Source organism: Semicossyphus pulcher, unplaced genomic scaffold (genome assembly GCF_022749685.1).
Source record: "Semicossyphus pulcher isolate SPU_LCO1_2020_fin unplaced genomic scaffold, fSemPul1.0.p SCAF_11, whole genome shotgun sequence".
Lineage (NCBI taxonomy): Eukaryota > Metazoa > Chordata > Actinopteri > Labriformes > Labridae > Semicossyphus > Semicossyphus pulcher.
In genome coordinates, this window is record NW_027211615.1 from 16582929 (window position 1) to 16596796 (window position 13868).

Here is a 13868-nt window from a genome sequence, read left to right on the forward strand (position 1 = left end):
ATTGACATTAAATGTAGGCTACTATCTAGCTTTGTTTTGGCGCTCAGGTTTTGGTCACGTAATTAAGAGTCAGGTGACCTTGATGGCCAATGAGAGTCAACGGAGGGCAGCCAAGCGGGCCAAAAAGAACATCAGTTTACGGATTTCTTCTGCTCATTGAAACACAATATCACTATTTTAAATTACAATTTAGAGTCAAAAGAATATCTCAAATTCTATTTTTCACATATCTCTGAATTTATGACAAATCAAAATGGTAATACTGAACTTAAATATTGCCTTTATAGCCTTCCAACTTTAGGGCTCAGGGTTATTCAGGCCAGATTGTCAGCTCATCGGTGAAATATCTTTGGATACAGTTTTGAATGTTTAAATCTGAAATTTTAAAAGTAAACTTGAACATATTACGTCATCCTGATCTTTTGATCTATTGATCATTTCTATTTATTGACAAATGCTCAGAGAAGTTGCTGCATCCTACCTTTGAAGGCTGAGCAATCCTGGTTGGTGTAATACTCCCAGCTTGAGTCTAGCTTCTGAAGGCAGGTGTCTGACTGGTCAACTAATACAAAATCAAAGCTGACATTCTTTACAATTTTTCCCCAGATAGTGAGGAAATACATTTATTTGGTTTATGTGAGTCCTGTGAACAAGGTGCACTTTTAGCAATAAAGTCAATAAGGTGGCATTTTTCATTGGCATGGGACCATTTTTGGAATACATCTATAACAAAATATATTCCAAAAATAGTCTTATCTTTAGGTAGCTGTAATTTATTAAACCAGGGTAGCTTTGCTGTTCCTCAACTTTGTCAACGGGTAGTTCGCAAAGCCATTATTTCAAAGCAGCTATGTACAAACATATACAGACAAACAAAAAATAATTTTGGTCACGTATTTAATGTAAATACATTTTTAACTAAGATACAACCAGCGTTAAAATGGTCATGTATTTGTAGAGTCTCTTCATAGCACCTAAAGATTAAAGCAGAAAATCTATCCATTTAGAAGAAGCTCCAAAAGGATGAAGATTTTTTTTCTGGAAGCACAAATTTGTCACCACATGCACATATATTATTTGATTTCTTTGTTGTCTAAACAGGTTATAATTCTCTGTCAGACTACTACACTGCAAACTTTACACATTTTTTAACACTAACATTGCAACAGCAATATTTCTAACATAACTCAAATGTATTCAAGACTATTTCTTTAGACTCTGTCATATTTAGTAGCCATACATACAGTCTAACTGAACACAACAGGTTTCATCTGGCTTATAACCTTTGGCTGACAGCTTGAAGTTTGCAAAGAAACAATACAAAACAATATTTATACTGTACAGATTTATAAAACAATGTTAAATAGACAAAAATGCGCCATTTGCACAAAGAGAGATTTGACTATGAGTTATTCAACCATTATCATATCGAACAGAGAGAATGATTTATTGTGGTTACTTTCTAGAAAATATACAGTATATAGTGTATAGATGCAATGTAGGTGGTCATACTAATAGTCATAATGAACCTAAAGCAGTATGATCTTTGAAAGTGAATCCAGCAGGTTTTATGAGATTAACCAATAAGCCAGTTAAAAGCTTTCCTCGTTGTGTTTGTTAGAAGTTCTGTAGGTCAGTAGGATAGACGAAGTTGCTTCTGAAGAGTTTGTAGGCCAGGAGCTGTCCTCCGAATATCATCATCACCAGACCGGAAGCTGCAGGGAGACACATTCAGTAAATAAGAAAAAAGATCAATCAAAGGAAGGTTTGGAGGCCGGAAAAGGGGGGGGTATAGGAAGTGAGTCAGTCCTGGAATTTGGCTGGAAAAAGTAGGAGACAAAGGGAAATAAAGACTTTCCATTCCAAGAGTTTCCATTTTCTGCAACAAGGATTAGAGCAGCAGTCCCCACACGACGGACTGCGGTCCAGATCCGGACCCAACTGCCGTTGTCTCCAGACCCGGACCTATTTATAGTTTTGACAAGTGCTTCTATTTTAACTTGCGCAGCTTTTTTGTCTTTGCAGTAGTGATTTGGGGGTCCAAGAAACTCGCAGATCAATGATTTCGTTGTAAGTCATCACACATGACGCTACTCAGCCAATCAAATCTGTCACTCAGATCGCGACTGACCCAATGGGTGTGTGAGAATACAGATACAGACTGAAGAGCCAGCCGACAAGAGAGTTACAGAGACAGAGTGGGAGAAAATAAGTGAGTTAGGGAAAAGTAGACATGGCGTGCGCTAAAATGAGAGCAGTAGAGAAAACCGAGCTTTTAAGACTGGACAGACTCGTGTATGTTCCGTGACTGTGGCGATTATTAAACGCGGACATTGTCTGAAACGGTCACTCCGTTTGTTAACAGAGACTCCAGGCTGCAGTTTAGTTTAACAGACCCCCCAACATGCAAACACACTACATTTCCTTACCAATATTGAAGTATTTATTATTATTATTAAATTATGAGAGCTCTGTGTAAAGGTTATTAGCATTGTTGTAAAAACTATTTAGCATAATTGTATTTTCTTTATTTGATTTGACAGACATTCAAAATATATAAATGTATGGTGCTGAATCATAGCGCAGGTCAGACATTATGATGTTCCGGACCTTTGCTAGAGAAAAAAAATCTCTAACTGGACCTCTTTCAAGTTTAATTGAGTTCCCTTGGATTAGAGATAAAACATGGAGGGGCAGAGAGTGATGGGAAAGAAGGAAGGATAAATCTTACCCAGAGCTATCCACCATTGCTCAGCTGAAGGGAAGTCTGACATCACTGCAGAGACATGAGAAATGTGTGTAAAATAAAAATAAAAACCTGCACATATTCACTTCATGAACAACTTTAGGATGTCTGTTGTCTTTTTAATTGAGTCAGAAATGTATGCTGGTTCTCTTAATTATTAAAACCTCGACACAAAGAGACAGAGCCTGTGCATGTGTGCGTATACATCTTTGAACTACTGTCACTATATCCACTTACATAACCAGGCCTCCAATCCTATCAGCTGTTCCACTCTATTGATCTACTTTGTAAATGTGTGTGCGTGTGTGTGTGTGTTTACCTGCTACAGTCATGGCGACATGCAGCAGTGTGACAGTGATGGCGTAATCCCAAACCCACTCCTCTACGATCCAGGCGAACACCAGCCCTCCCAAAACATAGGTCACTTCTGTGGAGATCACACCAACTGAAGAGAGACGGACAAAACACACACACACACACCGTCAGCCTCATATTTTTCTTCTCTAACATGCTTTGCAGTCACATATTCAACTCTTATTTCATATTAAAATAAATCATGCACTATAGCAGAAATAAAAGGAGGTCAGAAACCATAAAAACAAAGTAAACCATCATTTCCTTTACAGGTTGTTGCTTTTGTTTATGCCAATGTGCGATAGACTTAAATATTTTATTAATGCATATGAGTGTATAATCTTCTTTGGTAACAAACAATGACCATTTTTAATTTATTTTTTCTATCAAATATTAGTCACTAGTTTTTATTTCTTGTTCTTGTCTAAGTGTGGCTAAACCTCCTCATGTGTTCCAGTTTTTTGCACCGTGTATTAAAGTGTCCAGTGAGCTATGACAGTGTGAAAGTAGCATTAAAAATCAACTTACTTGAAAGATATAAAAGTTATTAAATGTAAAAGCCGCAACATGGCCCTCATAATGGTAATATGCTATAATCCAGTGGTTCTCAACTGGTCTAGCCTCAGGACCCACCACCACCTCCTTAATGACGACATCACAGTATGCCAACATCACAAAACACAACTGTATAATAGTCGAGCAAAATAACAAATAGGCAGCAGTGCATAAGAGGAAAATATTCCCTCTACAATTCATTCAGTTAGCAGCCTTTCTCAACAGAAATAAACTAAAAAAGTGCATAATAAATGCAACTACTGTAGGGCTCATCAAGTTTCAGGATGACAGTTAAATGTAACTGTAGCTGGGAGTACCCAATTAGTGAATAAACTACACTACGACTGCATGCACATCATAGGAAACCCATGTCCTTCAAAATAAAAGCGCAGCATAGACGGCTATAATCCATATTACATAATTCATCAATCACTATTATCAATGGATTAATAAGTAAGCAGCATTTCATGTTGCTATAGGAAATTATGATTTTATTACTTTAATCTATAACAGTACTTCTCATTTGATAAGCTGTGACCATCCATTATCTGTACCGCTTATACTGTTCAGGGTCGCTGGGGGGGCTGGAGCCAATCCAGGCTGTCATTGGGCGAGAGACGGGGTACACCCTGGACTGATCGCCAATCAGTCACTTAGAGACAGACAACCTTTCACACTCACTCTCACACCTACGGGTAATTTAAAGTCACCAATGAACCTAGCGAGCATGTCTTCGGACTGTGGGAGGAAGCTGGAGTACCCAGAGGGAACCCACACATGCACAGGGAGAACATGCAAACAGGACAGAACAGGCAACAGCACTTGTGTAAAATGTAAACTATTTAAAAGTAAGGCAGCAATGGAAAAACTTAAATCAAAGACATGTCCCCCAAAACTGTACTTGAGCACAGTTAAATAATAACCGCACTGATAGAGTCAACTCACCGAGGTATTTGGGGTTCTGCCATGACGGTTGTGCTGTGTAGTCAAACGGAGTCAACAAGCTGTTGATCTCATGAACCCTGCAGACACACCAAAGCATGCTAAAGAGGTGAACAAACTATAAACAGATGTTTGTGATTCAGATGTTCAAGGCACATATCTGACTGTGTAAATACAGTAGGTGTGTGTACCTGAGCAGTCCGATGCAGAGACTGACCGCGATGTAGTAGAGAGAGTAGAAGCAGACCATGCACATCAACAGGTTCTGCAGGACAACCTGAGGGGAAGACGAAACAGCAGCGTACTTGTAGTTAAAAGAGTTGGGACAGGATGTGGAACAGAGAGTCGTATTTGTTCTTGCAGTTGCTTTTATTAAATTATTCTTGATCTAAATTTACTACTGTACATGCTGTATGTTCCTGCCAGCATTTTTGGACAATTATTACATTTTTCCTTCATTAGACTGCCGGAAAAAAGCAGAAATTACGGCCCTGTGCAAGGTCAAACCCCAAAATCAATTATGAGAGCCATTAATCAATGAGTGCATGAAATTCGAGGCCTTTTAGCTTCTAAGAAGTCTTTTATTGACTGTCTGAGGATGCTTGCTCTGAAGAAACAAGGCTATAAATACCAAGAGAAACTAAAAACCATCATGTCAGTGACTTTAATCCCACTAGAGATATTTACTGGAAAGCGTCATCATTATTTCATGCCTTGTGTATCTCCCAAAGCAAACAGAACACCCCCTGTTCCCTCCCTCCACTTTCTCCTCTCCTTCATGACCCAGAAAACTAAAGCTCCTGACAGCAGCAGACAGATGCTCTCTAACGGCTCTATTCATAGATGATTAACTGCAGCACTTACAGGAAATGGGTTACAAGACACCCTCAGATGGGAGATAAAAAGACCTCTTCCCACAGCTGACATTTAGGCTTGTCAAACACAGGTGTAACTAATGACATTAATAACGGCTGCTTTCCAGTCAGGTGCGCCAAAGCCCTGCACATCAGTTCACTGGACACCTTAGTGGAGCAGAGGCACCGTTAATCAAAGCAACACCTGTGCTGTTCCTGCTGTGACCAGTCAAACATCTGCTGGGATACAGACCACAGATAAAATCCAGGTAAATATCTTCCCAGTGCCTGTGTTATCCGACCCACAGTCCCAAACTCAGAAATATTAAAGTTATAGCACTATGAGAGAAAAAGCAGCTTATCCTTAAATTTCACAAGAGAGGTTGGCATTTTTAACCAAGCTAGCATCAACAGTGTTATTGTGTGATTAGTCCACCTTGTTGGTCCTGACTTAAATATCTCAAAAACGTTTCAGTTGATTGTAAAAATGCTTCTACAGACACATACCTTCTAATACTTACTTTATGACCAAAAATCTGCAAAATTAACATTTTTACCAGCCTCAAACACATTTTATGTCGAGTAGCCTACTTACTACCGAACATTAGCATGCTAATAAGCTAAACTAACATCGCGAACATGGTGAGGTTTCGGTGCCTAAACCTAAACAATATGTGGTTAAAGTTTTAGCTGTAACCGTCATCGTCATTTTAGCAAACTCACTAGTGACAACTACCGTTAACGTTACCACTACTAATTACTACATTTCAAGCTAGCTAAGTTTCAACAAGTTGCCACTAAACGATGGCAGAGACGTGTTTTGTTTTCAGCTGTAATTTTAAGAAAGGAGAAAAGTCATACATAGTTGGCAGGGACTATGAAGATTGGGGAATTCTTAATGTATAAATATAGATGATCATTTTAACTCACGATGCACTCCCACGTGTGACGTTTGTCTTGCAAGGTTTATGCAGCCATAAGGAAGTGGGTGTGTCTGAAGGCATGAACGTGGCTGGCTAAGCTTGTGCTAATACTCTCAGAGACGGCTAAACGCCTTGACTAGCTGCTGGTTTGTTTGTCACATCCAGCCGAGACAGTACTTAAAAAGAAACTGCTCCAGAAACAAGCTTAGGGACTTTAAATTCATCCAAAAGGCCGGCTTTTTTAAAGGCCTGCTGAGTTTTGATTGATTACAGAGAAGCATGCTTCAGATTCAGTTATAAGATTTGGATATAAAATTGAAAAACTACTGTGTTTAACATTAATTGTGACTGTATTGAGGATGCCATAATTCAAATGACAGAAAATAAACTGGATTATTCCATTAGAAGCGTTGCACATATTAATAAACACCTCACTGCGTGAGATTCTGCTACTTCACAGACAGCCCTTTGCTCTCCACACTAGCACACTTTCACACATCATTCAGCGTCCTTACCCAGGTATCACTGGGTGTAGTCTTGAGGGATAAGGGTCCATGGCGTTTTATGAGTGTGAATCCACAACAACGACAGCAGTAGTCCAACAACATGAATGGCCGCTGGTCCAAATGTGAGAATGTAGGTTACATGTGAGTGTTTGTGTGTGAGAGAGCATGAGGGGAGGGAGGGGTGGCTGGATTAGAAAGAAATGGGATTACTACTAAGAAGTCTGAGTAAATCCTAAAAGGGATAAAGGTGAACATATAGCATGAACGTATTGTGTGGAGTATAGGCGTGCATACAAGCACAAAAAAACATATTCTCTTCTTCCTCCTATCCTTCCTTTGTTGCCTTTCCTCCTTCAAATATACATATTTTATATGCAAACTGCCACATATTTACTTGTTCCAGACTTTCTCATGGATTTGAACTATGTATCTTTAAAGACCCCCTCCAGTGAAAATCAAGTGTTTAACCTTGTAAACATCTCCATGCGGTGTTTTTCATGCATCTCATTATGTGTAACCTATGGCAACCACTCTGGCAATACACGAGCCAGCTGTAACAGTCATTGTCATTTTTGCAAACTCACTACTGACTCCTACACTAACAGTATTAACTTTTTTTTTTTTTTTTTCAAGTAAATAAATGTTAAGTCACTATTTACCTCCGAATGAGATAACAATGGTGATTGAGCCTACGGCCCACAAATGACAGCCTTTGCATTTGCAGTATATAGTATTATTACAGACTGGGTGTCTGTGGCGACATTTGCCGAAAAAATCACAAGCGGCTTTCAGTTAGTTTTTCATCACTCAGCAGTGGTTGGTCTGCCAGAGCTAAGCGGCTGCTTTTCCAGTTTCTGTAAGCATTGCGAAGAAACGGTAATCTACTATGGCTGAACAAACAAAGACAGGATCAATGACTACAGATACAATAGTGGGCGGGGTCTATACAGATTCAGGAATTTTTAATAAGGGAAAAGGAGGAGATGCCTTGGGAGGATTTTTACAAGGTGATTAAACATGCAGGAAAAACATATCAGACACAATTGATTATTTCAAGCAGAGCATTTAATATGTCTTAAAAGATGACTGAAGCTGCTCTTTAAGCTTTGGAATAATAGTAGGACAATAATAGACTATTTGAATATGTCACCTTGGCCTCTGGGTAACTGTGATCTGCATTTTTTTCCACTATTTTCCAACATTTTAAAGACAAATCTATCCTTCCATCCAATTGAGAAATGAACATTTTTCCAAGTTAAATTAACTGACAGAGTTCCTGAAACCAACACTGACACTATATAGCATGTATTTCTAATATGTAAGAGGGTTTTTTTTTTAGCTCATATTGTCTTTTTAAAATCCTAATTTTGATCTGTGATTTATCCTGGAAGTCCAAATTTTTAGAAATTTGGAACAAAACATCACCAAAGATAAGTTTACAATCTTGTCTGCAGTTCATCATAAGACCACTAGGTGGCAGCAGAGCTTCAAACACAAAGAGAGCGCTTAATCAACCAATAAATAGGCAGCAGAAGGACAAGAGATGATAAGAGCCACATGCACAGGACTGTCAGCAGCAGATAAGATGCTTCATGTTGCTTCATTCATATGTATAGATATCTGATAATGATGTCATAAATCATTGTGATCTGTCTAATTTAACTTCATGAAAAGAAAGATGGGAGAGAACGTGATGGAGGCCGAGGTGAATGCAGAAACGACGACAGCTCCACTTCCCCCTCTCTCTCCAGAAATAGCTAAAGAAACTCTTCATTCACCTCCTCAGCGTCACAGCCTGCGTATGTCCGTCTGTGTGCGGTGAAGCACATGCACGTGCGCCTTTGTGCGAGTGTGGGGTTTACTTGGCTGCCACGGTAACCTGCATCATTGTAACCATAGTGATGGAGAGAGGGGAGTGGGAGGTGGGGCGCATGTAGAGCGAGGTGGGCGTCATAACTATTCATCCCCCTGTGTGTGTGTGTGTGTGTGTGTGTGTGTGTGTGTGTGTGTGTGTGTGTGTGTAGTGGTACATTTTATTACTGCACATCACTCCGACAATCTCTCTTGTACTCGCTCTCTCTTTGTATCTGTGGATGTTTCATGCAAGATGAATTTCTTTTTAGATGCAAAATTATTTTGATTATACAACAATGTTTTTACCAGTATCATAAACAAGCTTGCACACATTCCTCAGCTGGTAATACAGGAACATTTTCACACATGCTTACATGCTGACAATAGACAATATGATTGTGCTCTTGTGTCTACATAATATGAAGCTAAAGCCTGCAGCAGATTAGCTTAGCTCAGCTGTAAGACTGGAAACAGGAGGTACCAGCTAGCCTAGTTCTGTTTACAAACTCTGCCTACCAGTACATTTAAAGATTTATGAAAGACGTGTGAAAAGCCTGTAGGTCCGAGAAGTTGAGTTAATGCGAAGGTAACTAAAACATGCATTCTTTATAACAGCCAGCAGGGGGCGACTGCACTTGTTGCAGATAATATTTCTACCTTTATTTTTACCCCTGTAAAAAATGTATTAATCACTCCAACCTCAGTCCTATCATGCTATTATGGGGAGCTAATTCCATTATGGTAGGAAAAAAATACAATTTCGCTCTGTGCCTTTGGAGGATGCTATCCGCTTCCCCAATGAGCCCTGGAAAACCTCCACCAGACTACGTAAAACGCATCATCTGGTGGAGGCCAGGGAGCTTGCTAAACTATACTTCTTCAATCTAGGACGCCGCCTCCGATGTCAAGTCTTGTTTAAAATCGTCAGGTTTGAAATGTAGACTGCAGACCTGAAGATGTTTTAGACGATCCACCGGTATATTCTCATCAGATTTTGGATTCTGTACCACTCTGAGCCATTTTCACTCCATATTTCACTCCAGCGTCTCTCGCTGAGTCGTTCCTTTCAGAGGGAGAGGCACAATGCACGCTGGGTGTTGTAGGAATGTAGAATGGGCGAAACCACGAGCTGTTTGTACAACTTTCTCCACAGCTATGGCGCCAATTTCAAATATTATTGCTTCTTATTGATTATAGAGAACACCAGCTTTGACTGACAGTGGCTTTTTCCAGGGGCGAATTGCTCCTGTAGACCTTGGTCCCATTTAGAGCACAATAGATGAAAAAGCAGGTTTGGCTTGGTAGGCGGGGCTACCTTTTGATTTACAATTGGTTACCATGGTGACCTGCCAATTAGGATAGGAGCGTAGCGATTCATATCCACCCTCTTTTAAAATATGGTCACTTTTGGCTCAAATTACCAAACATCACAACGGCACAAAATGTCAAAGGTATCAAAACTAGGGATGGGACAAAATATCGATTTGTTATCAAATGTATATTGTTGTAAAATTATCAAAAGGTAACGCCAAATATTGATATTCTAGGCTCCTCAAGGTGGCGCTTATGACATGAATGAGGGTTACTTGAATGGAAATTAATTGGCTGAGGTAGAAGTGATTCCCGTCCCGAATCAAAACAGTAGTCCACAAACCAGTAAGTGACATCAAGTTTGTCAACTCCTTTTATACAGTGTATGGTTATAGTTATACGAACAACAATTCAATACTCATTACATCACCATTAACACCATTTCACCTCTTATACAGCCTTGAATCTTAGAGATGTTGGTTTAGGTAGATGTTGTTGAATTCAGACAGAACCGTGCTGGTTGATTTAGCTGGTTTCTAGTCTTGATGCTAAGCTAAGCTAACTGTCATAATGGCTCCAGCTTCATAAATGGAATGGTATATGGACTGCACTTATATAGCACTTTCTACTCACTCAAAGCGCTTTACACTACTGTCACATTCACCCTTTCACACACACTTACAAAGGCTACTATGCTAATCTCCAGTCAGGATCTATGCACATTTAAACACTGATAGCTATGCCTTTGGGAGCAATTTGAAGTTCAGTGTCTTGCCCAAGGACACTTTGACATGTGACTGTAGCAGTCATGAATCGAACCGTCATCCTTTAGATTTAGAGACGATCAAATATACCACTGAGCCACAGCCGCCTCACATAGCATACAGTTAAAAAAGTGGCATTAATCTTCCTTTCTTACGCTCAGCACGAAAGCAAATACAGTAGGGGGATTTCATAAATGTTGAACTACTCCTTTAACAGGTGTGTGTGAAATTAAAGCCTCAACATCAGGTCAGCGATTACAACAAATTCAAAACCACATTATCACTAAGGTGACCCTTAATCCTGGTTTCATTCCAACACCGCTGCAGCTTGGCAGAGCTGGAATAACAAGTGCAGTGAATCGTTTGAAGCTTAAAAGCATGTCAGATGGATTTCAAGCCACTTTTCAATTATTAAGCCCGTACCAAACCTCAAACGACAATAATTTTTCCAAAGAGCACAGTGAAGATAACACAAACTCTCATTCTGCTCGCCTGTTCTTTTAGAACAAATGAAACAGCTGCAGCACATTGTGATATCAGCATGAAGCATGTTATCATTCCCAGACCTGATATCACATGACTATGAAAAATGGGACTGATAGAGACAACAGAGGCCCACTGTATCGAGAGGGAGAGATTACACCACATGAGTGACTTTAAACAATCTCTGCAGGGACATCAAAACTTTGTCTGTCCTCTGTCCCCACAGAGAGGGGCAAAGATACGTTCAGCAGCACCGAGGCTCACTGGCCTTCATGTTAAAGTGGCGTATTGTTGGAGTGGAGAGGCTGTAATTACCACTGAGTGTGCATCTGTGTGAGGAGCAGATTCTGACGTCACATAAACACAGCAAAGAGAGGAAGGGCTTTGCATAACAAGTAGGAGAAGTATTCTGATAATCACTTCAGCCATTTTTCAAGAATAACTGGCTTCCAATGGCGAGGATTTGTTCCCTCTAAGTCCCTGTAAATTTAATCTGTTTTGGTTTGAAATGTTGGATTAAACAAGATCTACACTACGTTGACTTCTGGGATACTGTGATGGCAATTTCTTGCTTAAAGGGGGGGATATTATGCTAATTTCAAGCTTCATATTTCACTCTGTGATCATTTTTCTCACACTGGTGCTCTGTGCAGGCCCTCATACAGCCTCTGCCTGAAACGACTCAGTCAGCTCTGTCCCTTTAAGAAACCCCGCCCCCTGCAAGCCCACTTTCTTCTGATTGTCACTTTGTGATGTCACAAAGAAGCTGAGAAGCCTGGGGATTACTCCAACATACTTTTACCTACAGATTTGAAACCAGGAAACCAGGCCCGTGACTAGACTTTTTTGACTGGAGTGATTTATGCCAGGGGGCATTAACTACTCACATTTAGGTATCGTTTAGATGTTCAATTCATTTGTAAAGGCTCTTTAATTAAAAAATGACTTCCATACTTAATTCCAGGGACTCAAAAAAGAGATGTATCTCTGAAAGTCAAAGCATAAAGTATCAACAAATCACTGCTAACAACAGGCTGCTAGTCACTTAAGCTACAGCCTGTTGCTACACATTGATTGTTGATTTGAATTTAAGTCCCGCCTCTGACCAAGCAGATAGACAATCATAGTGTAGGATTATGGGGTGGCATTTGGGGTGGCCGATCAGAAACGCCCCTGTTTGAAACTTCACGTCGTTTAGTTTGGACATCCAACATTGTAACATTTTATGTCTTAAAATGTGAAACAGCATAATACCCACTCTTTAACGTGTTATAGAACACATGTATAATTAATAATGAAAATCACAAATTAAAGCCTTTGTCTTGATGTCCCGCCCTCTTCCTGTGAATCAACCAATCACTGAGTCTCAAATAACCCCCAACAAATCTCCTGCTGGCTTTCATCAGTCGCTCTGCCTCTCAGTCAAACTCTGATCTATGAAAATATCCTCATTTGAAATTACAACACTCGTCAAAATGACAAATTCTCTCCTCGACGCTCTCTTCTCTCCACCTCCTCCTCTCTGTATAACCCCTTTTCCTTCCAAACCTCTCAATTCAATTACAGTCTCCTTTAATTATTGAGCTGCAGTCTCCCGTCCACAGCTGCTTACAATAAATATAACACAAAAAGTCGACACATTTTATAAATCCCATAATCCCAAGTGGGCTCGTAAACACAAAATGCAGCAGTCAACAATGTAAGGCTTTGTTTGTCCTCTCCTTTCTTGCTCCCACACTTTCCCCACATCTCTTCTGCCTCCCTCTCTCTCTGCAGCGTGTTTTTATTTTCATCTCTTATGGAATGTAAATACAGCAGCGGACTGACCACTGGGACGCGAGTCAAACACAAATCTAAAAAATGAGCTTTAGCGCAGATTCGGGGGTTGGGGCGTCAACAAGATAAGGCTTTTTATGATCTAAGCGGCTCCAGATGTCTGCGCAAGAGCAGAAAAGAAAGCAGTGTTGATGCTTGAGGTCAATTTTTTGGGGTTATTTTTAGTGTGTGTGCAGAGGGGGTGTAAAGGTCAGAGGTCAGGAATGTCATGGTCGGGTTTAAGGTCGAGAAAGGCACCCGAGGAACGCCCTAATGATCGTGCACAAACGTGTACGTGCTCAGCTGTACCACTCTGCCCTCGGGGTGTTTTATATCTAACTTTATCTCAGCCACCTAAACACACACGCTCTCTCTCACACACAAAATTTCTGCTCAAATCTCTGTCTCAAATCCTCCTCACTTCGCCCCAGCTGGTATATTTTCACTGAATCAATCCCAGCATGTAAATACAGGAAATTATCCGCATGCCAACATCTGCAACGTTTTTGCGGCCCCTCTCTTTCTCTCTTTGCGTGTGTGAAGCCTGAAAAGTTGAACGAAAACACACCACCCTGTGAGTGTTGATAACTCCTAACATGTGGGCCTCTCATGCACATCTTACATAAACATCAAAGAACACACTCAAAGCCAATTATACACACTTTTACACACTGCTTGTGTTGCATTTCCTGAGCTTGTGTGCGGATACTGCATCCATCTCCCATAGAGATACAAATCTGAGCCTTCAGTCTCTCTTTCTT

General features: G+C 40.2%; 1 protein-coding gene across 1 annotated transcript; it reads right to left on the reverse strand.

The window, feature by feature from the left end:
• Window positions 1–1617: 1617 nt before the first annotated feature.
• tmem244 (transmembrane protein 244) lies at window positions 1618–6982 on the reverse strand. Its single transcript, XM_069683671.1, has 6 exons — window positions 6890–6982; window positions 4789–4874; window positions 4601–4677; window positions 3066–3191; window positions 2732–2776; window positions 1618–1715 (listed from the first exon to the last, which is right to left on the reverse strand). The coding sequence occupies exons 1-6, from the start codon at window positions 6980–6982 to the stop codon at window positions 1618–1620; spliced, it is 525 nt and encodes a 174-aa protein (XP_069539772.1).
• Window positions 6983–13868: the final 6886 nt, after the last annotated feature.